We start from the raw sequence: 25,318 nt of genomic DNA, 5'->3' as shown, positions 1-25,318 counted from the left end.
GGACATTTCCCACATTTACAGAATGGGATCTGTGCCTGTCATGTATCAGAATTTTGGTATCACATTATTACCATTATAAAACTGTATTACACTGTATATTCAGAGTTACATCACATTATAATATTTATCACTGTACATTTAGCATTCTATAATTAACACTGTTACATCATGATGTGTCACAGGACGCTGTGTGCAGTGTTGAACGCTAGAGCTTGGCTCATCCCAGGCGTTGCTTGGAGGGGGACAATTTTGGGATGAGGATGTGACACATTCCTTACAGCATAACTCGTTTTCTACGGCACAATGTGTTCTCCCTGTACAGCAGGACCTGTTCTGTCTAGCACAGCAAGTTCTCTCTTGATAGAACAACACATTCTCTGTAGCCCAACGTGCTGTCCATAGCACAGGTTCTCTGTAGCCCAAAGCATTCTCAGCACAGTTTCTTTGTAGCCAAACACATTCTCAGCACAGATTCTTTGTAGCTCAACACCTTCTCAGCACAGGTTCTTTGTAGCCCAACACACTCTTCATAGCACAGGTTCTCTGTAGCCCAACCTGTTCTCTGTAGTGCAATGCTTTCTCTGTAACACAGGTTCTTCGTAGCCCAACACATTCTCTGTAACCCAACACACTCTCATAGCACAGGTTCTCTGTAGCCCAACGTGTTCTCTGTAGCCCAATATGTTCTCCGTAGCTCAGGTTTTCTGTAGCCCAACGCATTCTCCGTAGCCCAACACATTTTCCGTAGAACATATTCTCTGTAGCCCAGGTTCTCCATAGCCCAACACATTCTCTGTAGAACATGTTCTCTGTAGCCCAGGTTCTCCGTAACCCAACGTGTTCTCTGTAGCCCAACACATTCTCCATAGCTCAGGTTCTCAGTAGCCCAACGCATTCTCTGTAGCCCAATGCGTTCTCCGTAGAACATGTTCTCTGAAGCCCAGATTCTCCATAGCCCAGGTTCTCCATAGCCCAGGTTCTCAGTAGCCCAACGCCAACATGTCCAGAAGGTGGGGGATCAAGGGGGTCCCTGCAGAGCCTTACCTGCCTGCTCTTCCCTCGGCAGGTGACTACTGCAACCTCCCACTGTACGTGAAGTCGGAGGCCTTCTTCCGCAAGCCCGACGCGCACGAGCCGTGCCCGGTGGTGCCGCCGCGGGAAGCCTCCATCCGCAACCTGGCCCGGGCGTACCACGCGCAGGCCCGGCACATGACGCTGGAGCCCGGCGCCAAACCCCTGGGGCTGCCTCCCCCGGCCTCCGCCGCAACCACCTTACCTCAGAGGACTCTCCCCATGCCCGGCCCGGCCGGCCCCGCGCCTGCGCCCGCCGCCAGCGCCGCCCCGGCTCCCCCCGTGGCCGCCGAGCCCCCCGTGGCCGCCGCCGCCGCCGCCGAGGCGCGGGTGCCCACGCACTCCAAAGTGGGGGGCTCCAGGGACTCACTGCTGGAGATGAGCACGTCGGGGGTAGGCAGGTCTCAAAAACAAGGTGCCGGAGCCTACTCCAAGTCCTACACGCTGGTGTAGGGCCGCCGCCGGATGCTGCTCGTTTCCCCGCGCCGTTTATATTTAATTAACAAACTTGTACATAACGGACTCTTTTGTATAAATGAAGCTATTTTCTTCTTCTCCGAACAGAAAAAGAAACCAGGGCACAAAGAATTTGATGTTACAGATTTAAAAATATAATATATATGTAAACATATATATATATTTCACATCATTTTGAAAGGGGCACAAGGAAAGACTCAGCGACTTTTTTTTTTTTTTTTTTCTCTCCCTGATCTTGTCGGTGGTTTTAAAAAAGGAACGTCTCCGAGACATTGCATGCTATTTTACTGTTCTGAAAACAGCAGGAGTTGCTTCAATTTGCAAATGCTTATGTGTTAATACCTTTTTCTATGAAAAAAAACCCAGCGCTGTGTGCAATAAAGGTTATGTTTATATGCGGGGCGTTTGTGAAGTGAGCAGGGAATTAGGCAGAGCAGGAGGATAGAAAGGGACAGCCCAGGGCAGCCAAAGTACAGAGATGCTAAGACAAGGGGTTAAATGCTAAAGAATAATAAGGCATGTACGCACCTGCAGAGCTGTGGGGCAGGAGGAGGGTCAGGAACTGGACCAGGATACTGGGAATGGTTCCATGGAGCAGGACAGACCAGGCTGTGCCACAGAATTGAGAGAGCAGAGCCAAATCCAGCTCCAGCCCAGCACAAACCACAGTGCCAAACAGGAATCCAGCTCATCCAGAGGGGTGATCGGCTGCTGAGGCCTCCTGAGCCACAGCACAGCTCTGGCAGGTAAGTGCAGGGTGGCTCCAGCATCAGATCCAGCATCCAGCGAGGCACAGAACTCCTCCAAGCAGGTTCTTGTTCCCTGGATGTGTCACAGCCCTGCCTGGAGCAGGAGCACCGCTGTCCTTGGTCACAGCTGGAACGTGTCATGGTGAATCCAGCACAGCCTGGAGCCCGGGGAACCCAGCACAGAGCCCTGCCTCGTGCTGAATCACGGCTCAGGGCAGCCCAGCACTGTCCTGGGGCAGCACAGAGAACCACATGAGACCCAGCACCGCCTCACCCCGTCATTTGTTCTTATTTTCCCTTGGTTTTCACCACCAGCCACACCAGTATCAGACCAAAGAAATGCAGATTTCACTTTCCCCCTTTCATACAAGGCTGTGGAAGCAAGAGCCCTCCTTACTGGTTCCAAAGGCAAAAAACAGCTCAGGCCATTATTAACTCTTGTTTTAGTTACCCAAAATAGAACTTCACCTTTCTGAGGAGCTTCTGGTGCTGTCTGAGGTCTAATTAACTAACTGCACTTTCATTTCCTTTTTTCCTGTAATTTATAAGCTCAAGTTTTCATTACTTTCCCATCCATGCTTGCTACCAACTGGTTCCAGCTCTTTCCTTACAAACAGATACATTTCCTATTTTAGCTCAAAGCAGTTGGAGTATCTACACACAGATTTGTACCATTCCCTTTTTTTTTTTTTTTCCTCCTCTTGACAGGGTTTAATTCATCAGCTATAATCAAGCACTGCAGAGGTCATTTTCTCAACCTCTCTCTCCTTGATTTTTTTTTTTTTAATTGAAGTACCCAAATTAAAATGACATGCAACTACAGTGATGTTACTGCAGCTTCCACGTGCAGCTCTGCAGTGCCCTTCCCAGCCTGCTGGCACACTGGTCAGCAGATCCTCCTTTGCCATCTGCTTCTTCCTCACTAAGGTAACTCCTGGAATCCTGCAGAGCTGGAAGCGCCTTGGCCAGAGCCTGGCAGCTGTTCACTCCTGGGGCTTGAGAAACAAGCTGCTAAGACAATTTCTTGTGCTCATTTTTTATAATTTTTGGCCATTATTCAGGTGCCACTCAGAGCCATCCTCTACCAAGGAACATCCCATATGGGGAGGGGCACCCTTCCCAAGCAGCATTTATAACACACATAACATTTACAAACCATTACATAATACAGGTTTTACAGAAAGCCAAGTGCCCAGCCCTTGGGGTCACAGCCAGGCAGCACCTCCAAAATACCAACCCCAGGCTTAGAGATTGAAGGGAGAAACAGAATTAAAAATAGAAGAGGCAAGAAATGGCAAGCGTGTTTAGCTGTGAGAGTAAGCAGATTAGCAAGATAAAAAGAGGAACAGATTAACAGAGATTAATACAACTTTATTGGAATTGGCTAGTAGAGATTTCCTCCTACATCTCAGCAAGGATTCCCCCCTTCCCTTCCCCAGCAGGCACAAGCCCTGGCATGCACAGTTGAACACAGCACAAGTTTGCAGCACAAACTGTCTCAGGGGAGGAAAGGGGGGTCACCCTCAGGACACAGAGTCCCACCCAGTGCCTGCTCTGGAACCAGGACACCCCAGAAACAGGTGAGAGCAGCTCCCAGCTCACCTCCTGCTCCCCTCAGTCCCTGCTGCACATTCCCTGGGCAATGTGCCACTCCAGGCTGGCCCCTGGACACTGTGCTGGCCAGACAGAGCAGGGGACAAAGGCAGCTTTCCTACCCAGCTCCAGAGGCAGAGTGGAGGAGGTGGAGGCACAGGGAGGGTTCTTGGGGTGAAAGAAGCCCCAGCTGGGCAGTGACCAGCCTGCACAACTGGCCAGGATCCCCTCCCACCCACAGAGCTGCTGGGGCTCACAGCATCACCCAAGGGCTGGCCACAGCTCCCAAATGTGCTGTCACACCTGTGCCCTGTCCCCAGCAGCCCCTCAGCAGCTGTAACCCGGCCCTTGAAGTGATGCTGTCTGGGGAAGGACTGAGCAGGACAGAGAACTCCCTGTGAGCACCAACACAAGGGCAGAGAACCTACATCTGCACCAGGAGCTACGTACTGGGGGCAGGTTCACAGTCACCACGGCCCCAAATGTCTCTGGGGTACAGAACAGACGAACAGGAGGGACAGTGCAGGCCACAGGTGGCTGCTGTGGCTACTTCTTCTCCTGCTTCTGCTGCTGGTACCTCCTGAAGTGGGTCTGGATGGTGATGGCTGCCCTCTCAGAAGGGTCAGTGACCTTGCTCTCGTTGCTGGCATCAGGGCTCACGTCACCTGGAGGGGTAACAGAGCATCACAGTGAGCACACAGAGTGCCAGCAGCCCTGAACAGGCTCCACAGAGCAGGGCAGGGCTCTGGCATCACCCCCATGGGGTCAGTGCCCCCCCATTCCTCAGACAGGACAACTATCCTTGCTGCAGAGCTCTCAGCACAAAACCACAATTCCAGCAGCCCACAGGGACATCTCCAGGGCAGGAGGAGCAGGTAAAGCAAAGCCCAGCCTCCCTGGCAGAGCTAAGCCCTCTGTTTACACAGCTCCACTCCCCAAGGCTGCAGCTTCCCCACGTTTAATCACCACGTACGATGCTCACTTACTTTCGCACACACAAATAAGATTAGAAAAAAGCCCTGCCCTGTGCAGCAATAAAGCTCTCACGCTGACAAATGGGAGCCCTCCCCACTCCTGCTTAATGTGGCATTAGGGAAGTATTGTGAAATTCAACAGGAACTGCATCAAAGCCACTCAGCAGTGCTCCTCTAAGCCAGTGTGTCACTGCTAAGCACCCCCCGAGCAGCCATCAGCAATCCTGGGGCCAGATGCTGCTCTATAAACTCAGCACTGCCACCTGAACCCATTTCCCTTCACTGCCTGAAAGAAACTGCAGAGCAAAAAGATAAATAAAAGGAGGGAGTGGGCTCCCCCCTGCCCTGCTCCACGAGACAGTGCCAGCTGTGAATCCTGCCCAAGGGCAGAGGCTGAGCACAGGCACTGCTGGGCACTGCCAGGGTCAGCATGGCCCTGCAGCTCTGCCACAACCCCACCTGCCCCAAACCTGCAGCTACTTGCAGTGAAAGCCCAGCCCAGCAGCCAGGCTGGGCAGAGCTCCTGGCACCCCCAGCCCCACTGATCCGCTTGGCACCGAGAATAGAATGGCTCAAATCCTCTTTAGAGCACTGCAGAGCCTTGCAGCAGAGAGAAGAGGGGGAGTGCCAGGTGGGTTTCCCAGAACAAGGAGAAGGGGGCTGCTTTATGGGACAGCAGGACCCCACCTGGGTCAGTGGGGCAGGTTTCCTGGGAAGAGGGGAGCACAGACACACATGGGGGTTGTATATTCAGCCCTGCAGCGCTGGGACCTTCACTGGCTGATCTCCTCATCACCAAATATCCCTTAATAATGCCACAGACACATCTGTGGAAGGAGAAAGGCCAAGAAGGATGCAATGCTTGCTCTTCTGCTGCATCCAGTCCCAGCTGTGAGTTCCACTCATTACTTGTGTTGACTGGGGATTTTTACTGCCTCCCTGCCTGTTCCACACTCACCTTTCTCTCCAGAAAGTGAGTAGATGCTGTTGTTCCGGGAGTTCCTGCCTCTCTAGAAAGGTAGAGAAATAAAATAAAAATAAAAGTTAGCTGTATCCCAGGCAGAGGCAGTGAGGGCAGTCCCTTTCAGGCCAGCTGGGAACCTTTCCACTCTCCATTCCCTTTAGGAAGCTGGAACATGCTTACTGTTGTTCCCTCAAAGAGCACTGATTAATTAATATCTGCATTTATGAAAATACCTCCAAGGAGAGGCAGGAAATAGCTCTGCTTCCAAACTCAGAGCTGTGAGATGCTCCAGCCCATGGATGGATGTTGGCACAGGCTATCCTCACTGTTCTGCATCTCAAACCAGTAAGAAGACAGCCCCTACACCATGAACCTGCAGCTCCTGGGCTGCCAGGGGATATTTCCATTTCCAAAAATAAGCTTGAATTTGCCTTCAAGTACCTCTCCAACTCCTGCACTCCTGGCATTACATTTCCCCCTTGCCTATACCTCCAGGCTGCCTGGCTCACAGCAGCAATGCCAGCTGCCTTCACCTCACTGTGCTGGCACTGCCAGCTGCCCTCAGCTCACTGTGCTGGCACTGCCAGCCCCCCTCCCCTGGCACCCTGGCACTGCCAGCCCCCCTGCCCTCACTGTCCTGGCACTGCCAGCCCCCCTCCCCTGGCACCCTGGCACTGCCAGCCCCCTGCCCTCACTGTGCTGGCACTGCCAGCCCCCCTGCCCTCACTGTTTTGGCACTGCCAGCCCCCTGCCCTCACTGTTTTGGCACTGCCAGCCCCCTGCCCTCACTGTGCTGGCACTGCCAGCCCCCTGCCCTCACTGTCCTGGCACTGCCAGCCCCCCTGCCCTCACTGTTTTGGCACTGCCAGCCCCCTGCCCTCACTGTCCTGGCACTGCCAGCCCCCTGCCCTCACTGTGCTGGCACTGCCAGCCCCCTGCCCTCACTGTTTTGGCACTGCCAGCCCCCTCCCTCACTGTCCTGGCACTGCCAGCCCCCTCCCTCACCTCGCTGTCCCGGCTGGTGCGGCGGCTCTGGGACACGCACTGGATCTGCCAGGGCAGGGGCTGGTACACCAGGTAAGGCAGGGGCTCCTCACGGAACAGGTTGGTCCCCAGCTGCACACAGGGAGGGTTTTTCAGCAGGGAAGAGGACAGGAGAGGAACAGGAAGAGCTGCTCAGCCACAATCATCAGCAGAGATCACAGCCCTCCCCTGCCACCCCTTGTGGCAACACTGACCCCACAGAGCTCCCACCCTCCTGCCCAGGGGGTTTAGGAGGCACAGAAGCCATTCCTAGCAGGGCAAGCAGAAACAGAGAGCAGCCTCAGGCAGGTGAGAACAGCAGTGCAGCAATAAAGGTCCCCTGGGGCCCAGACTCACCTGTCTGACTGCCCTCACCACAAAGAACAGCGCTGTCATCAGGGTGCCCAGCATGGCTCAGCTCTGGCAGCAGCACACTGGGATCTCCCCACTGCCAGCACTGAGATGTCCCTCCTTGGGCAGGCAGAGGCCAAGCCCCTTAATGAGCTTACAGCCCCTGCTCAGCTTGCTGAAGTAATCAGGCACTGCCCTTTTGCTCTCCTAATCGCAGAGTTTCTCCCACAGACTCAGTGCTGGCATTCCAGGAAAGGCAAATCCTCTGCTCCACTGGGGCAGGGAGCAGGAACACACAGCCCAGCCCAGCCTGGGGTCACAGCTGCTGCATGGGACCCATCTCAGCAGGGCCACAGCACACTCCAGCTGGGATTTGGGACGTCCCAGAACTGCTCAGCAGCAGGGCAGGAGAATTGTCAGTGCCTGCCTGGACAGTGTGTGCTGCCACCACAGCTCCTACCCAGCTCTCCAGAGGGCAAAGACACACCAGTGCAGCTCAGCCACAGCAGGAACCGGGGCAAAAAAAAAAAAAAAAAAAAAAAAAAAAAAAAAAAAAAAAAAACCCTGGTGGTTGTTTGTTTTCTTTTTAAGGACAAAACTACCAGCCTCCAGGTGTGCACAAGCCACACCCTGCTCCCCCTGTGCCTCTCCAGCCCCTCCAGCTCCCAGGCTGCTGGCAGGAGCAAGCAGGAGATGGATCAAGTCATGGGAAGAAAAGAGCATGTCACCAACCCTTCCCAATTCCTGGTGAGAGTGTCACTCAGCCATCCCAGCATCACCCAGCACGCTGCTGGGGCAATTCCTGGCTGCTCCCAACCCAGGGGAAATCAGCAGCCACAGGCAAGCCACAGAGAGACATTTTTAACACATCCCAGGCTGCCAGAGCAATGCCTTGTTTCCATTTTGTAGTTTTGGTTTTTAGCTTTCTTCTCTCTGCCTCTGCATTTGCTACCCTGTCCAGATACTTAAAAGAACAATGGTAACAAAGCCACAGCGAGCTTAAGTGGTCTTGGGAACTGCCAGAAATGACCTTGACAAGACAAAACATGAGAGAGCCCAGAGTCAAGGGGAGATGTGAGAGGTAAGTACAGCTGGATATCCAGCTACAACAAAACAGAGTGACAACCACCACCATCATACAAAACAGGCTCATGTTGATTTAATTTATACAAAACCAGATACAGCTGCTACCCCAGGTTTTAACAGGAAAAAGGAGCAGGCTTCAAACCAAGTTATTGTTAAAAAAAAAACTGGCATTTCCCTGCACTGCTAATGCATGCTTCTCCCAAAACACAGAATGGACTCAGTGATATGGCTTTGGCCACAGCAACCACAACTGTGGGGTCCCTTCTGAAACCCCTGACTGGGGTTGTGTCCTCTGAGTATGCAATAAACTAAAAGCAGAATCCCTACAGGAAGGGGTTTGTGCAATCCAACAGCAGATGGGATACCCGTGTTTTCATCCCTCCTTTCCTAGGAAGGAGTAAGGCTGGTTGAGTAATTACAAAAATCCTCGAGAAACAGCAAGAAAAAAATAAAATACATACATTCTTAAAAGCTTTAAAATGATGTTCATCAAAAATATATTTCTGTTTGGTTGTAAACATCGCCGTGCCAGGGGTGTGCCAGCACACGGCACCCGGGGAGCAGAGCAGGGGCTCTGCCTCCCTCCACCGCCCACCCGAGGGGCTCACACAGCGCAGGGGCTGTGGGGCAGCAGCCTCACAGCCTCCCCAGCAGCTGCCTCAGGAGAATGGCTTTGAAGGTGGTTCCTCACAGATGGATCCCTTGAAGAGCAGCGTCCCCGGCAGCCTTTCAAAGCAGGAAATATTCAGAGTCAGCTCGGAGGAAATACTGACAAAGACAACAAATAGCCACGTTCCATGAACGCCTGACTCCTCCCCGCTGGGTAGAGTGAAACCCCTCCCAGTGGCAAGCATCCCAGAGGGCTGGGACACCCTCTGGATTTGGCCTTTCCAGAGGAACAGCACAGCACCTGGAGCAAAGCCGGGAGCCACCGCCACAGCTGAGGTGCAGGAGCTGCTCATCCCAGCTCTCCACCTTCCCACAGCCCTGCTCTCCCGGGAGGAGCTCCAGGATTGATGGCAGGGATCCCAGCTGCTGAGGTGGGGTCTGGATCCCTGTCCCCAGGGCATGGGAGGATGCAGGTGGGGCTGTCCCAGCACTCCCAGGAGCTCCCCAGCCAAGCCCTCCCTGTCCCCTCCTGCCATCCTGACAGGGATGGAGCTGCAGCAGCTGCTCTGGCCAGCCTGGAGTGAGAGGAGCAGGGAAGGCTCATCCAGATCCACCACTCTTGGCTCAGCTCCTGCTGCTTCCACCCCAAACAAGCAGAACATTCCCCAAGAGCCAGAATGTGCCATTCCCTGATTTTACCCCCAGACTCTGCAGCCATTCTGCTGCTCCCACGTGCCACAGGCCACCTGACGTGTCCCACCTGCCACCAAGCACTGCTGGGCAGCAGGGCAGGCTCATTTCCTGACACATTTCCTCCAGCACAGCCTCAGCTGGATTCACATCCTCCCCCTTGACCAGTTACTCAAAGTCCTCCGTGATTCACAGCTCTGCCTCGCCATGGCTGGAATACTAATGAGGGAAATGTTGATTTATTGAAGCCCTGATGTGTCACTGCTGGATTAAACAGTCTATAAAGTATATTTGGACACATTACAGGATTAGAAGAATCCGTCTGGGATTCTCTTCCTCCTTCCTCCACTCTCTTGCAAGAACACCCAGTTTCAAGGACGTGGCACAGGGACACAGTGGAGGTGCCTGGCTGGGCATCACCAAAACCCAGCCCCTCATGGGGAGACAGCACAGACCCCCTCCCCACCACCCCTGCAGAGGAAAATCCCACCTTTCAGTAGTGGTACACCTTGATCTCTCTGTTCTCATCCAGCCCCAGCTGCAGGAGGCTGGGGCTGCTGCCTGGGGGCTTCTGTGCCTGTGAGGAGAGAGGTCTGACAGCTGGGTGAAGGAAAAGCCTGGCTTACAGCAGGAATTAGCACAGACAGCACAGGTACCAGGTACTGAGCCAGCCCAGTGCACACAGGCTGCATTTAGCCTGCTGCATCCCAGTCAAATGGAATTAGAGGGGGATTAGGGAATTCAGAGGCTCAGGACAGCACAGAGGCCACGGGGATTTGCTGCTAATATCAGTGTACACTGAGGAGGCACCAACAGCCCCAGCACAAGGCTGGTACCACACAGCCTGGGAGTATCCCTGCCCACAGCACAGAGAGGTCTTGCTCTCTGGATCCAGCCCCATGCTACAGGATTCCCCAAAACAGAGCTGGAGAGAGCTCTGGGGGATCCCAGCCCTCCCTGCCCCTCCACATGCCCAGCCCACACATCTGCAGGTGCCCTCACCTCCTCCCAGGCTGCTCAGCAGGGCCTGCCCGTGCCCAAGGGCTCCATCCACGGCACCAGAAGCAGCCCTGCAAAGCCAGACCCCCTTCTTGCCCAGCCCATCCTCCCTTCTGCACTATTTGGTATTTTTAAATCCTCACATTCCCAGCTCAAACTGCTCCTTTACAGCTGAGCAGCATCACAGCACAACCAGGGAAAGGAAGGGAAACTTCCTCAGTCAAGTGCAGCTCAGAGAGCAGCACAGAGCTCACTCCTGCTCCATCTGCTAAACACCCATTCCTCTGCAGAGCCACTGGAATGGAGGCCAAGGTCTTGAAATCGCTGCTCAGCTCTTCATTTCACACCCTTCCTTCTGCAGGAAGCAGGAATGCAATTAAAGGCCAGACCCAGGAAAAAGATACACTTTGGAATCCTTGAAGTCTTTCAGCCATTTCTTGTTGCTCTCAATCATGCCCTCAATATTCCTCTTCTCTGGCCCACTCACCTTGGAATACTGGAAGAGCCGGATTTGTTCACTGTGGCAGTGAGAGAGAGAGAGGGTAAGTGGGGGAAAAAAATAAACCTGGGAAGAAATTATCCCAGAGATGAGAAAGTGAAGAAAAAAACACCTCCTCTAATATATACACTGAAGAGGTGTGTATACATATATATGTATATATACAGCTTTTCTCCTTAATAAGTAGTTCATAGTAATTATCAAATTGTTGTCTACTTGTTACATGATAAGTGACCTAATAATCACTGCAGAGAACAATAAACAGCAGCACAGTGAAACATCTCAAGGAAAAAGGCCCTTACTCTGCAGGGACATATCCCAGCTTGCTGTCCAGAGGCACAGGACTCCCACTGAGCGATGAGAACCCACCTGGAAATTAATAAATAAAATCAAATTCAGACCCCACAAAATCCCCTGGGGGTCTGGGTGTGCTTGCTTTCCTGCCCACGGACACAGGAAACAGATGGAGATCCCTCTGTGCCACTGGGAGGGGGCTGGCTCCTCTTTTGCTGCTTCCTTGGGTGTGCAGTAAAGAGCAGGATGACAGGATCAGCCATCTGCTGCACTTCTGGAATGAGCTTCTCATCCCTGATCCCCTGAGCAGCAGAGCACCCACCCTCCCCAGCACGAGGGAGCAGCCAAGCAGGTGGAACAAAGGCAGGAGACTCACCTGGGAAATACCTGTGCCACTTCTCTGCCAGCATGCTGTCCACTGACTGCCCTGACAGGGAGTAACTGGAGCTGAGCCTGCTGCTCCTGGCCCACTGCTCCAGGGGGGATGCCCTGGGGGGGTTCCCCAGGGGGGGATATGTGGGCAGGTGGGGTGTGGAGGTGAGCAGAGGAGGCTGCTGATGGCTCAGGGAGTCCAGGAGCCCCAGGACTGAGTTCAGCTCGCTGGTGATGCTCTGCACAGAGTCCCTCAGGTGCTGGATCTTGTCCTGATGGAGGGCAGGCCACAAATCCCTTCTCAAGTCAACTGAAGGAAGAAAGGGGAAGAAAGGGATCATGGACAAGCCGTGACAAGCAACCCAACCCTGCTGTGTGCCTGCCCTCCTTCCAGAGCCCAAGAAAAAGCATGAGAGAGAATCACAGCAGCTTCTCCTGCCATGGATGTGAGGAAGGGGAAGCCCAGACTCCTGCAGAAGAGCAACACAGCTCTGCAGGATCAGAGGGAAAGCAGAGAGATTTTATAATCCACAGAGATTCAAAAGGCAGGTTCACTCACAGATCCCATCCCTCTTATCTGCCACTGTAGCAGGAAACAAGTTTTTGCAATCAGGTGTGGGACACAGAGCAGTCCCAGACCTGCCCTGGACAGAGCTGAGCACAGATGGAAACAGGGACATCAGAGAGGTGAGAGGGAAAGGCACAACAGGCCTGGAGCCTCACATGTTGGGCACTCACATCTAGACTGGCCCAGATTCACACTGGACGTGCTGTTTGTGTCCTCAGAGGTGCTCAGATCAAAAGTCACCACCTTCTTGCATGCAGAACTCTTCAGTGTATCCTCATCTGAGAGCTGGTCAGGAGGAGGAAAACAATGCCAGTAAAACCTGCTGTATCATCCCTGGAACATAAAAGCTACTGGAAATCTGCCTGCAGCTTGTCTACAGAGCTGGACTGCAGTCAGGCACAGGTCAAGTGAAGGCAAACTTGTCTTCAGCCCCTGACAGCAAAGGCTGAATGTCCAGAGACTGCTTTGGCTCTGGAAGTGGCCAAAGGCAGCAGCCAGGTGAAGCAGCCCTTCCAGCAGGAGTCAGGGTGGTTTGTGCTGTAAATAACCTCACAGCTCCTGCAGGGCTGGTCCTCTGTGCCAAGAGCAAGAGCTTGACCATCAAAGGTCTGGTTCTCCTGCATCTGCTGCCCTGCCTAAGGCCACGTGGCCCCAGGCAGAGCCAAAGATCCCAAGGTGTGCCTTGCTCAGGAGAGCAGGCTCCATCCCAGCTCACAGGAGGTGCCCTGCCCTTGTTTTCTCCAGGCTCCATCCATGCAGCTTCCCCAAGCTGCCTTCTGCAGTCAGCAGCCTCTGGTGCTCACTTCTGGTTCCAAAATCCAGCTCTGCTGGCAAACACCAGTCTTTGGCCACCAGCTGAACAGCCCTGACAGGGACCACGAGCCCCTCACAGGGGATCCCTGCTTGGCCTCAAAATCCTGGAAGACTCAGATCTGAACCCTGGGAATTTCAGCTCCAAAAACCCGGGAATTTCAGCCCCAAAAATGTGGGAATTTCAGCTTCAAAATCTAGGAATTCCAGCCCCAAAACTCTGGGAATTCCAGCCCCAGAACTCTGTGAATTCCAAGCTTTGAAGTCTTAGAATTCCAACCCAAAAATTCTGTGAATTTCAGCCCCCAAACCCTTGGAGCTTTAAGACCCAAAGCCAGGGGAGGAGGCCAAGAGCTCTGGGCAGGGGGAATGCAGCTGGACAGGGATGCTGGAGTTACCTCCTCCAGCAGTGAGGACTCCAGCTGGCTGAGCTTCTCCTCCTTCTTCTTCAGCAGCACCTGTCCTTTCTGCATGGCCAACTTCATCTTGTCCAACTCCTTTGCCTCCTGCACAGCCACACCGAGGAGGGAAATTAAACAGGAACGACAGGAAATAATCTGCATCAGCAGTTGGGGTGACTTTGATCCCCTCATCCTGCTCAGCACAAGAAGTGCTGCTGCAGTGAAATCACTCCCAAATCCTGTCAGCAAATGGAAAGGAGGCTTCACCTCTGTGTTGGCTGATGTGGCCAGAAATGTGAATTCTGTCACAGTGACCCTGATCTCCTGGCACACATTATCTGCTAATGGGCCATCTTTAAACCAGCTGGGCAATCATCTTTATCTTCCCACAGCCCATCCTCCCTCCAGGAGATATCTCCTGTTAATGGCCATTGAGTCCCAGGGCATGACTGATAAAATTCCATCATCCCACTGGGAGATGCTCCAGCCAGGGGAGGAGCCAAGCCTTTCCTACCCAGATAAAAACTGAGATTTGGGACAGCAAGGAACCTTCTTTCCACTGGATTCCAGAGGAAAGCCAGACCTTTCCACATCATCCCTGGAGCTTCAGAGGAAACTGCACCTTCTCCAGGAGCACTGCTCCAGCTGAACCACATCTGCCCCTGCAGGAGGATGCAGCCACCATTGAATGGGACTGTGCCAACACCCTGACTGACTGACGGGTGTCAGCTTGGATTCTGACTCTGGCAGGGTTTGGGATTGTTCTTTGTAATACTGCATTTCTATTTTAATTTTCCTAGTAAAGAACTGTTATTCCTAATTCCCATATCTTTGCCTGAGAGCCCCTTAATTTCAAAATTATAATGATTTGGAGGGAGGGGTTTATATTGTCTATTTCAAAGAGAAGCTTCTGCCTTTACTGGCAGACACCTGTCCCCAAACCAGGACAACCCCAAACCCAAGCCCACACCAACAGGACCAGGGCAGCCGCAGAGCCAGGAGCTGATGCCACACCCAACACCTGAGCACAGGCAGCGCCCAGGGCTCACCTCCTCCAGGTTCCTCTGCACTCCCTGCAGCAGCTGGGAGCTGTGGGGGTCCTGCACAGCCTCCTGTGCCCTGCGCAGGTCCTGGTGCCAGCGCAGGCTGGCAGCCCTGAGCGCCGAGCGCCGCTGGCGCAGGGAGCGGCTCTGGCGCTGCAGGAACTCCTTGGCGCTCCTCAGCGACTGCCCCTCGGCTGACAGGTAGCTCTGCACCCTGCTGGGAACAGGCAGGGCTGTGCTGGCCCCCTGTGCTGCTGCACACCTCACACAGCACCCCCAGAAACGGGTGGGCACGCCCCAAGGGAAAAGCAGGGAAAGCAGAGCAGGAATTTTTGCTGACGCTCACCGATCAAACTGCAGCTCGCTCTCCTCGGGGCTCTGGGAGGCTGGGGAAGGATCTCTGGATGTCTGCTGAGAGGTGACACATTGCAAAACTCAGATATGGGTGTGGGGGGAAGAGAAGCCCAGGGCCCCCTAAGAATCCAATGAGGAGCAAAAGCTTGGAATGGCATCACCATGGCACTGCCCAGACCCAACACAGCACCAGGATGTTCTTGGCGTGACTTTTGAAGGTAACAAAGACATTTCTATCCCAACACAAGCCCTGCTTTTGATTTGAGTATCCCACACTCCTCTCCACCCACTAATAATAGGCAGACATCTGCAAATACTACTGAACACACCAGCAAAGAGAAATCCATCTCTGCATCTCAAATGATTTCACACAGAAGGAACAAATGCTGGGATTTTCAAGGGAGTTTCAGCCTCAGATCTCACAAGGCAAACACCTTCACAGGCTGCTTTACTCACAGCTTGAGGAGTTTCTCTCAGGTCTTCAACACGGAGCTCAGCTTTCTTTCTTGGAGATTCCACACTTTCTTCTGCCTCCAGTTCTTTCAGTGCCTCCTGCTTGCTCCTGATTGCTTCCTCCAGCTCTCTGCCACAGGAAAAAGCAACAGCAGAGGCACTTGATTAGCCTGCAGTGGTGTCCAGAGTGACCTCCAGAATCCAGCAGGGGAAGGGCTGCAGGTGTGCCAGACAACACCAGGGCTGGCTCTGTGGTGTTACAGCCCTGGCTGGGCAGGGAAACTGCTTCCCATCCTTCCTCAGCAGCTCAGCCACCTCAGGAAAACCTCTGTGCATTTCAGTGCCCCTCTCACAGCACCTCATTAACCTCCCAAGGCATTAGTGGAGGAGACAAATGACCCTGACATGCAGAGGTGAAGGAGCAAATTCAAATTCACACCCTGAGTTAATAAAAAATCTGGAGCCAGCCCACATCAGCTCTGTGCACCTCAGGATTCTGAAGGAACATGGCCCCACACAGAGCTCAGAGGTCAGGGAGAGCCCCAGGTTTGGTTGGAGAGGTTTGTCAGGGGCACAGGGCAGATTTTTTTGCCATCAGAGGAAATTTCTCACACACACCCAATGCGTTTCTGCAGCCTCTGGCTCCGGCTCTGCAGCAAATCCACCTGGGCCTCCAGCTCAGCCTTCTGGTCCTGCAGCTCCTCCAGGGCCTTCCTCAGCTGCCTGACAGACTCCAGGAGGCTGGAATGCTCCTTCCTGCTCTCCTCCAGGCGCAGCTGAGAGGCTAGAGCAGCTTCCTGGGAGAAAACCCAGAAAATCCCTCGCAGTCATTTCCCCAAGGGGCTCACAGCTCACAGGGTACCAATCCTGCACACACACCAAGCTGCACAGCCTGGGAGAACAGGGCTGCCTCTCCTCCTTGGAGAGCTCAGAACTCACCCACCTCCCAGCCCCTGGTTTCCCTAAAGCCCCAGTGCTAAGGTGCTGCCCTCAGGTGTCCGTACATTTCTTTGGAGCTGCATCTGTTCCTCCTCATCCAGCAGCAGCTGCTTTCTCCTTTGCAGGGACTCCTCCTGTGACAAGAGAGAAGGCAGGGGAGTGTCAGAGCCAGGACTCAGGCCTGAGTCTCAAGACCATTCAAAAAATACACAAGATTTGCTTTGTGACCTCTCTCACGGCCACTCACTGCCCCCCAAAGCACTGAGCAAATCCAGTCCTGAGACTTTCACAGCAAACCAGAGCCCTGCTCTGACTTGTGACAAAGTTTTACCCCAAAGTGGGATGGCAGCAGAAGCCTGGCTGAGCCTTGCTTTGCTCCCTGTGAGGAAGCTGAAGGGTGGGCAGGGATCAGGGAAGCTCAGTGAGCCCACCAGGCTGACCCACCTGGCTGAGGAGATGCTCTGATCTGGCCTGCATGCTCTTCATGCGCACTTCAAGCTCCTTCTCTGAATCCTGGAGCTTCCTTTCCTGCACAGGGAGCTGAGTTAAGGAGGATGGCACAAAACTCTCCCCCAGCAGGAAAACACAACCTGGGGACGCCGCTGGCGTCTGTCCCCCTGGGCTGTGCAGGGTGGCAGGGGGACGAGCTGGGCAGCCCCCAGGCCATCCCTCAGGATGCCAGGGGCCAGAAGGCTGCTCACCTTCTCCCTGTGCCTCTGCTGCAGGGCGCTCAGCCTCCCCTCCAGCTCTGCCTGCAGCTCCTTCAGCTCGCTGTCGTGGAGCTGCCGCAGCCGCGCCGCCTCCGCCCGCAGCCCCTCCAGCAGCTCTGCCCTCTGCCTCTGCTCCTGCCAGGGAAGCAGCCCTGTGAGGCACAGCCCCCAGCAGTGCAGCAGGGCCATGCAGGGCTCCTGCACCCACCTCCTGCTCGTGCTGCTCCCGTGCCCGCGCCAGCGCCTCCCGGTGCTGCTGCCGCATCCTCTCCATCCTCGCCTCGTGCTCCTTCTCCACCTCCCGCCGCCGGTCGCTCATCAGCTCGCTCAGCTGCAGGGCCACAGGCACAGCTGTAAAATTAGCCTACAGCCTAGTTTCTGGTAAAAGTGAGCTGTGTGAGTTAAACTCTAATTACAATAAATGAGACGTGGTTTGGAAAACTAAGGTAAAGGAAAAGGCAGGGTGAGCTGGATGACAAACAGAAGCAAAACTGAATAGATTGATATTGCTTCTATTGCTTCTTTGGCTGTGCAAGTCCGGTGTGGTGATGTGAATGGGATGGTAGGGCAGAATGGCAAGGAAAAGGGGGCCAGGACACCCTGAGCTGCAGCACTGCACTGGAGTGGCCTCCCAAAAATGTGAGCCCGAGCCCAGGGTGGGGTCAGGGGGTGTGTCCTGGGGAGCACAAAGCCTTCACCCTGCTGGGGTGAGGTGCTGGGGGATGTCCTTCCCCCTGAGGGGCTCAGAGCTCAGCCCACGTTGGAGGGGAGAGCCTGAAGAGGCTCCAGCACAAAGCCACTCTCACCTCGCGCTCGAACTCCTTCACCTTCAGGGCTCTGTGCTGCACCTCCTGCTCTGCCCTCTGCAGCTCCTCCTGCAGCTGGGCCTCCTGGCTGCTCTGTGCCTCTGCCAGCTGGGCCTGCAGGCTGGAAACCACCTGCCAGCAAAGCCACGCAGAGACTCAGCCTTTTCTGCAGGACCCATCCCTGCCCTCGGCAGAGCACGGCACAGCCTCACCCCCCCTGCCTGGAGCACAGCCAGGCACTGAGCCACACCAGAACCACAGCCAGGCAGGGAAAACCAAATTAATGCCACCCTCCCTTGACACCTTTGGTGACAGCTGAGGGAAAAAAAAAAAAAAAACCCAACAATTTACATTCTAAGGACACCACTCTCACCTCATGGTGCCTCTCTTCTGCTGCAGACTTCAGCTGCTGGAGTTCACTGGCAAACTGTTCTTCCAGCTCCTCTGCTGCCTATGGAAACACAGCAAAACAGACTGCTGGGAAACCTCTGCATGTGGGAACAAGGTGCATTTGCAATTAAATTCTATCCAAAAGCATCAAAAGGCACAGCACTAACTCCCCCTTCCAAAGGGGATCACCACAAGGTGCCTTTACCCTCTCTGTGCTTTCCCTGGCAGGGATCTCCATGAATCCCTGTCTTGCTGAGCAGGAGGGACTGGGAGCTGCCCCACTGAAGGGCTCCCCAGCTCCCTGCAGGACTGCAGCAGCCAGAGAGGTGTTGGGAGCTGATAAAGTGGCTCAGTTTAGTTCAGATCTGATAACTGGGCTGGGTTTAGCTCAGCCAGACACACTGTGATCCTTATCTTGTCTTCAGAGGCAGAGTGGCCATTGAAATAATTGTTAGTTAATCACCATTGTAACAACAACTGAGGGAGTTCTCCTGCACAGCTCCCTGTGCCTCCATCTGCCCCTGGAGCTCTGCACGTGTGAGTTCATCCCCACACTCCCCATGGCAGCCAGGTGAGCAGGAACAGCCCTGCCTGGCAGTGAAATCTCACCTTCCTCTTCTCCCTGGCCAGCCTCTCCCTGAGCTCGCTCAGGAACTGCTCCTTCTGTTCCTCCAGCTTGTTCATCTCCTTCTGCTGGGCTTCCTCTGCTGCCAGCCTCATCTCCTCCAAGGCAAGCTGCTGCTTCCTCTCCAGGCTCTCCTTCTCCACCAGCTGCTGGGATTCCCACTCTTCCCTCAGCTTCTGCAGCCTGGCCTCCTGCTCTGCCCTGGCAGGTTTGGGAGGAGAGCACAGCAGTCGGGATCCTCGCTGGTCAGTCAGGGCTCAGAACCTCCCTCTGGGCTCTGCTGGGGCTGTGCCCAACCCTTCCCTCCCAAACCAGCCCTTCAAACCCCCAGACATGGCAGCAGAGCCTCTCACCTCATCCTCTCCTCCTCTGCCTCCATCTCTGAGGTGATTTGGGCTCGCAGCTTTTCCAGTCTCGCAGCTTTTTCCTCTCTGACAAGCAACTCTTCCTCTTCCTGCTCAGATTTTGCCAAATCTTCTTCTGAAGCGCTGAGACAGAAAATAAAAAGGAAGAAAAGAGGTTCAGGAGGCTTCAGTACCTCTCAGTGCCCTCTCCAAGGGCTACAGCTCAGCTGGGGATCTCTGGCTGTGGTGGCACATTCATCCCCCCACACCTGCAGGACCTGCTGCTGACACAGGAGATGCAGCCCCAGCAGCAAACCTGAGCTGTGTGGGATTAAAACTTGCTATATCATCACAGCTTACACTTCTTTGGGGTTGTTTTTGTTTTTGTTTTTGGTTTTTTTTTTTTGCAGGTAAGTGAAATCAACTCTCATTAAATGGATGCAGGCTCCCAGGCAAAGTACCTGGATGCATCAGCACATCTGGAAGCTCCTTTTTTCCATATTATACCTTTCCCTACACTTTTATTTTTCCCCTTCAGGTGCCATTTCTGCATCTTCCTTCACAAGACTGCATCCCCACGTGTTTCATGTCAGGATGCTGTTTCTGGCTGCTCAGAACATAAGCATCAGCTCCAGCAAGATAATACAGAAGCCTCAAGAGAAGAATTCCCCCAGGGAAAGGACACAGCTCCCAGTGCTGTCCCACTCTGCACTGCTCTCAGACCCTGCTTTCCCTGCCCTGCTCCTAGAAGCCTTGCCTGGAAGCCCCTCTGTGAAACATCCCCTCTCAGAACTCCAGACAGCTCCTCATCCCCCTAATGCCCCATCTGCAGCCCTGTTCCCACCTTCAGCCCAGGATTTGAACACCTGCCAGGGGGGAGAGCTCCAAGCACTGAGCTGGAAACTTCTCCCAGGTTAACCACAGCTGGCAGCTCTGTGTGTGGGGGTCACAGCTCATCCTGCAGGATGAGGCAGAGCCTTTCCTGAGCTGCCCACCCCAGGCTTTGCAGATCCCCACACAAACAGCTGTCTGTGCCAAAGGCTGTCCCTCCTCCTCCTCCTCCTCCTCCCTGAGAGCCCTGATCTTGCTCCTTTCCCCCAGCTCTGCAAAGCAGCATCACTTCCCAGCTGGTGGCTACAGCAGCTCCGGTCTGTGGCCAGCAGCAATGAAATCCCACCTTGGAAAGGCTTGGAGGAGGTGGAGCAAAAAAAGAAAGTACCTGAGGGGTTTTTCTTTTTGCTGATGAAGCTTTTCAGCTTCTTCCTCCTCCTGCCTCATCTCCTCCTGGAATTGCTGAATTTTCTCCTCCTTTGCTTGAAATAAATGTATTTCCTCTTGCTCCAGCTCTGCCTCCACCTCCTTGACTATCTCCTCCAGGGATTCATCCTCAGGCTGGTTCAAGGGCTGCTCAATTTCCTTCTCAGGGTGCCTACCAAAGAGAAAAAGCTCCTTTGGCAAAAGGGTGACAGGAAACAGAGTAACATAAAAGGAAAAAGAACCTCAACTCCAAAAATCTCAGAGCCACCCACTCCAAAAGCTTCACTGCTGGACCACTGGTGGATCCTCTTGGTGACTCCCAGAAAACACTGAACCAATCCCCAACTGCACTCCAGCCCTAAATAACTCCAGTTTTGACCCAGCAGAGCTCACCTTGTGAGGTCAATAAAATCTCACTTGATGAAAAGCCCTGGCCAGGCTGCCAGGCACAGGAGCAGATGCCATCAGTACCTGCTCCCAGCCCAAGCATTGGTGCTTCTCATGGACCAATTTTTCTGCAATTGCAACCTAAAGTGTGCTGGGAATTTGCCAGCTCCAGGCAACAGAAAGCCCTCAGCACTCCAAAAATTCAAACCCAATCTGGTTCTAAATAAGTTTTTTTTTTTGGTTTTTTTTTTTTTCAGGCAGACAGCAGCAAAATTAAGGTCTGAGAGAACAAAAGGAGAAGGAGGGGAAAATTGAGATTAGACTAGGAAGAAAGATTTTTGTTCTTTTCTAGTGAAGGCTGGAGCAGGAAGGTCCCACCATGCTGTGAGACTGGCAGTGCAAGGCAGAGGGACTTGTGCCAGGAATCAGGGAAATAACAGCCCCAGTTATTCAGCCTTGAGTCAGGAGAGAAAAGGTCATTTCTGCAGCCATTAGCAAAAAGAGCAGGAGAGAGGAAGGTGGTGGGGCTCTGGAACAATCCCCCTTCACTGGTGCCCCCCAGAACACCTTCACCAGGCTGCTCTGCAGAGCAATTCAGCCACTTCCACCTGGTTATCACCCTGTTCCTTCTGCCCCAGTTTCTGCTCCAGAGGAGAGCCAGGCAGCACACACACATTGGCACAGCACCACAGCTCCTCTAGAACAGAGATTCCTCCCCCACCACCCTGTCCCCAGAGACTCCCTGCCTAATTCCTGCAGCTGCAGCTGCTGATGTGTCATTTGACAGGGAATGCAGAGTCAGCACACTCACACCACGGAGCTCAGGGAGCTGCAGGTAGGAACCCACAGCCAGCACAGAACAGCAGCCTGGGCAGGAGCTGAGCTCTGACCTCACTGCTTCAATGCCTCCAACGTGCCCAGTGGCTGCAAAATGGGGTGAATTGATGGGTTTTGCCTTCTCCCCCCAGCTCAGCATCACTCAGCGAGTTCAGTGTGAATTGTTTCTGGGGGAGGGTGAGGCTGCAGCCTCAGCACAGGGAAGGCTTTCCCAAAGACAAAGCACACAGCTCTCCCTCATCCCACAGCCCCGAGGCACAGAGCCCAGGGCTGAGCTGCTGCTCTGGCCCTGCCCAGCCCAGCACAGGCTGTTCACTGGCACTCTGGCAGGAGCAGCTGCTGCCCTGGGCACACACAAAAAACCTGCAGCTCGTGCTTCACACGCCAGCTCCGCCACCACGGGGGGACAAAGGGACAACAGCTGTCACAGCCACAGCACCAGGGACTGCCAGGGAGCCCTCACACGTTCTGTGGGGCAGGAAGCTCCTCAGGACCCACCAGGCTGTGCAGGGCTCCCTCCTCCAGCTCGGCCCCACCGGGATTCTCTAACCCAAAACGCCCCACGGGTGCCTCACACACGTCTCAGATCCCCCTCACCTGGCAGCACAAGAGGGGACAGGAGGTCAGATGAGCTCAGCTCAGATCAAGCAGCTGCCACAGGTGGACAAAGACGTGCAGGTGACACAGGTGGGCACCCAGCCATGCCTGCCAACAGCACCTGCCTGGCCAACACGGTGCCAGTGCTCAGGCAGCTCCACACCACTCCCTCCATCTCCTGTCACCTGGCAGGCAGCTGAGGCTGCAATGCACAGCAGCCTCGAGTGCTGCAGCTCTTCCCTGGGTCATCCCACTCCTGAGAACGTCCCCAGGGTGTGCCAGCCCTGTCAGCCATACTCACACTGCTGTCCAAATTACAGATGGAAGTGCTGGCAGGCACGCTGTACCTACAGTCCTACTTCATCTCAGAAGCACAGAGAGGAGAGACAAGGCAAGCAGCTTCACAGGCAGAGAGAAAGAGAGGAGGCTCAGCTGGGAAGCAGGAACCAAGTGATAAGGAGACAATTCCTGCGGGCAGAACACGTTTCTGGAGACCCTCAGACGAGCAGCTCCTCCAAGAACAAGGCTGCAGATCCCACAGAGCCAGTCATTAAGGTGGGCTGCAGCTTCTGCTCACGGATTTCCCTGGCACAGGCAGCAGCTCCTTGGTTCCCAGTGCCCTGGAGAACGTGTAACTCAGTGTGCAGCCAAGAGTCTGACACCACTCATCTGTCAATGCCAGGCTGGGGCTCTCCTAGGAGGAGCAGCACAGAGCTCACTGCTCAGAACAGCATCCACACTGCTCCAAACAAATCCTCACAAAGAGGCTGAAAACAGCTGCCCTGGACCCCCCAGTCCTCGTGGTACTGGGGTCTGAAGGCAGCACTGCTCTTGGGACAGCAGCTGGTGATCTGGATATAAAACAGCTCAGTGCTCACACCTGGCCAAGGCCACCTCTGTGGAAGGAAGAGAACTGTTCCCATCACAGCTGGCCTCTCCTGGCACCAGGAATAGACACCTGAGAGCCTTCAGCAGCAGAAAGGTCAGGCAATGGCCAGTGGCCACACCTGCCCTGTTTGCCAGCCCAGGGCACACACCAGGCTCAGACCATCCTGGCAGGAGCAGTGGGAGCTGTGAGGGAGGCAGAGGCCAGAGCCACAGCTGGGCAGCCCCAGGGGAAGGATGGGCAGGCACTTTCACTGCCCACCCAGCAGAAGCTGAAGCCTGCTGAGACAGGGCTGAGGAGGCAGCAGAAGGGAGAGGTTTAGTGGGAAAGGCCCTGGGAGAGGCTGCAGCAGCTGGGGGTGCTGTGCTGTGCAGGGCACACCTGGACAGGTACAGGGAGCACAGCAGGGAGGGAAGGCAGGAAAGGCAGGAGCTGGAGCTGCCCAGGCCTCCCCTGTGCCTCTGTTTGTACCATACCTCTCAGCAGCTTCTGTTCTTTCCCTTTGCTCCTCCCCTGCACTGGCTTTGCTTTGGTCCTTTTCCTCTTCTCCCAGCTCCTGCAGGTAAAAGCAAACAGGCTTTTAAGGAGTTTGTGGCTCCTTCACCAAACAGAGCTCAAAGGAGTTCCATGGAGCCAGCTGGGCCACATGGCACCACCATGCTCCAGAATGGATGTGCCAGGCTCCTCTCCTGAGGGTATCCAAGGCTCTCCAACCACGCCAGGAATCCTTCCAGAAGCACAGGGGATGGCCTGGGAGCTCAGCTTTCTTGGGATAAAAGATGAACTCCCTGCCAGCACTAGGAACTTGGGACACAGGTTTGGCTTTCCTTCCCTGAAGGTCGTTTTAAATCCCAAGTCGCACTGAACTCCCTGGAAAGCACAGGAGAGAAATCTCCTGAAAGGGAAATGTCACACACACGAAGTGCTGTGGCAATGAAGGAAAGGATGCATTGTCTGGGACCAAAAATCACATCAGGACTCAGTCCTGCCTCCCATCCAGCCTCTAGGGCAGGGTGTGATGGGCTGCAGAGTCACCAGTCCAGGGATTTCTGACTCCAGGGTAAATCAGCAGTCCAGCCCCCTTGGCAGCACACTGAGCATTCAGTTGGCTCATTTATGGCATAGTAAATACTTGAAATATGAACAGAAAATATCTGAATGTGAAATAGTCAGCTGCTCCTTCCCCCAGCTGCCAGCTCCCAGCTCCCTCTGTCCCTGCAGCAGGGACACCAGAGGAGGGGAAGGACTTCACCCCTCACTGCCAGCCCCACAGGAAGCAGGAGGGCCCATTCATACATTTTTGGGGAGCTGTGCATGGAGCAGGGCCAAAACAAGGCTGAATTAACCCCACAGTAATTTATGCAAGTGTTCAGTGGAGCAAATGGCAGAAGGATTCCCTGCAAGTGCTGTCACCTCCCATCAGATCAGCCTGGGCAGGGCCCCCAGCCCCCTCCTGCCCCTCTAAGTGATGACTCCAATTCCCCAGAACCAAGGAGCTCAGCAAATGTTTCCTGGCTCCAAATGGGCTCTGTCAGTGCTGCCTGAGCAGGAAGGAGCCAGACAAATGGGGAAGGAGCTCATCCTGGAGAGAGGGAAATGCTCACAGCTCACTCCTCTGAGCTCATGCACTGGGCTCCTGCTGCCCCTCTGCCCAGCAGGGCAGTTCCTCCAAGGAACCATCCCTGCAGGAACCTCTGGGCAGGGTGGGAAGGTGAACACAGCTCCCATCTGCAGGGACAAGGGAGGGTTGGGAAGGTGAACACAGCTCCCATCTGCAGGAACAAGGGAGGGTTGGGAAGGTGAACACAGCTCCCATCTGCAGGACAAGGGCAGGGTGGGAAGGTGAACACAGCTCCCATCTGCAGGACAAGGGCAGGGTGGGAAGGTGAACACAGCTCCCATCTGCAGGACAAGGAGAGGTTGGGAAGGTGAACACAGCTCCCATCTGCAGGACAAGGGAGGGTTGGGAAGGTGAACACAGCTCCCATCTGCAGGAACAAGGAGAGTTTGGGAAGGTGAACACAGCTCCCATCTGCAGGACAAGGAGAGTTAGGGAAGGTGAACACAGCTCCCATCTGCAGGACAAGGGCAGGGTGGGAAGGTGAACACAGCTCCCATCTGCAGGACAAGGAGAGTTTGGGAAGGTGAACACAGCTCCCA

General features: G+C 54.4%; 2 protein-coding genes across 5 annotated transcripts in view; one reads left to right on the top strand and one right to left on the bottom strand.

The window, feature by feature from the left end:
* Nucleotides 1–2,682, top strand: part of DSCAML1 (DS cell adhesion molecule like 1) — a 94,725-nt gene extending 92,043 nt beyond the window's left edge. The window contains exon 33 of the mRNA XM_056509612.1: nucleotides 1,067–2,682. Within this exon, the coding sequence (XP_056365587.1) occupies nucleotides 1,067–1,524 (458 nt within the window). The 3' untranslated portion in view covers nucleotides 1,525–2,682. The remainder of the gene's footprint in view (nucleotides 1–1,066) is intronic.
* A 5,096-nt stretch (nucleotides 2,683–7,778) lies between these two features.
* The window catches only part of CEP164 (centrosomal protein 164), a 31,934-nt gene continuing 14,394 nt past the window's right edge, over nucleotides 7,779–25,318 (bottom strand). The window contains exons 12-32 of one of the 4 annotated variants that reach the window (XM_056509615.1): nucleotides 23,635–23,714; nucleotides 20,414–20,623; nucleotides 19,204–19,338; nucleotides 18,835–19,051; nucleotides 18,209–18,286; nucleotides 17,836–17,967; nucleotides 17,238–17,360; nucleotides 17,021–17,164; nucleotides 16,764–16,847; nucleotides 16,385–16,453; nucleotides 15,999–16,177; nucleotides 15,384–15,510; nucleotides 14,920–14,981; nucleotides 14,580–14,787; nucleotides 13,528–13,635; nucleotides 12,490–12,604; nucleotides 11,756–12,061; nucleotides 11,388–11,454; nucleotides 10,991–11,104; nucleotides 10,078–10,180; nucleotides 7,779–9,014 (exon numbers count right to left, since the gene is read on the bottom strand). In XM_056509615.1, the coding sequence (XP_056365590.1) occupies nucleotides 10,081–10,180; nucleotides 10,991–11,104; nucleotides 11,388–11,454; nucleotides 11,756–12,061; nucleotides 12,490–12,604; nucleotides 13,528–13,635; nucleotides 14,580–14,787; nucleotides 14,920–14,981; nucleotides 15,384–15,510; nucleotides 15,999–16,177; nucleotides 16,385–16,453; nucleotides 16,764–16,847; nucleotides 17,021–17,164; nucleotides 17,238–17,360; nucleotides 17,836–17,967; nucleotides 18,209–18,286; nucleotides 18,835–19,051; nucleotides 19,204–19,338; nucleotides 20,414–20,623; nucleotides 23,635–23,714 (2,658 nt within the window). In that variant the 3' untranslated portion in view covers nucleotides 7,779–9,014; nucleotides 10,078–10,080. Of the gene's footprint in view, nucleotides 9,015–10,077; nucleotides 10,181–10,990; nucleotides 11,105–11,387; nucleotides 11,455–11,755; nucleotides 12,062–12,489; nucleotides 12,605–13,527; nucleotides 13,636–14,579; nucleotides 14,791–14,919; nucleotides 14,985–15,383; nucleotides 15,511–15,998; nucleotides 16,178–16,384; nucleotides 16,454–16,763; nucleotides 16,848–17,020; nucleotides 17,165–17,237; nucleotides 17,361–17,835; nucleotides 17,968–18,208; nucleotides 18,287–18,834; nucleotides 19,052–19,203; nucleotides 19,339–20,413; nucleotides 20,624–23,634; nucleotides 23,715–25,318 lie in introns of all 4 variants that reach the window. The other 3 variants (XM_056509613.1, XM_056509614.1, XM_056509616.1) reach the window with 3 other exon arrangements.

This window comes from Oenanthe melanoleuca, chromosome 24, assembly GCF_029582105.1.
Source record: "Oenanthe melanoleuca isolate GR-GAL-2019-014 chromosome 24, OMel1.0, whole genome shotgun sequence".
NCBI classification, from domain to species: Eukaryota; Metazoa; Chordata; class Aves; order Passeriformes; family Muscicapidae; genus Oenanthe; species Oenanthe melanoleuca.
The sequence above is the reverse complement of the archived record's forward strand: the minus strand, read 5'-3'. Positions and strand labels throughout refer to the sequence as shown.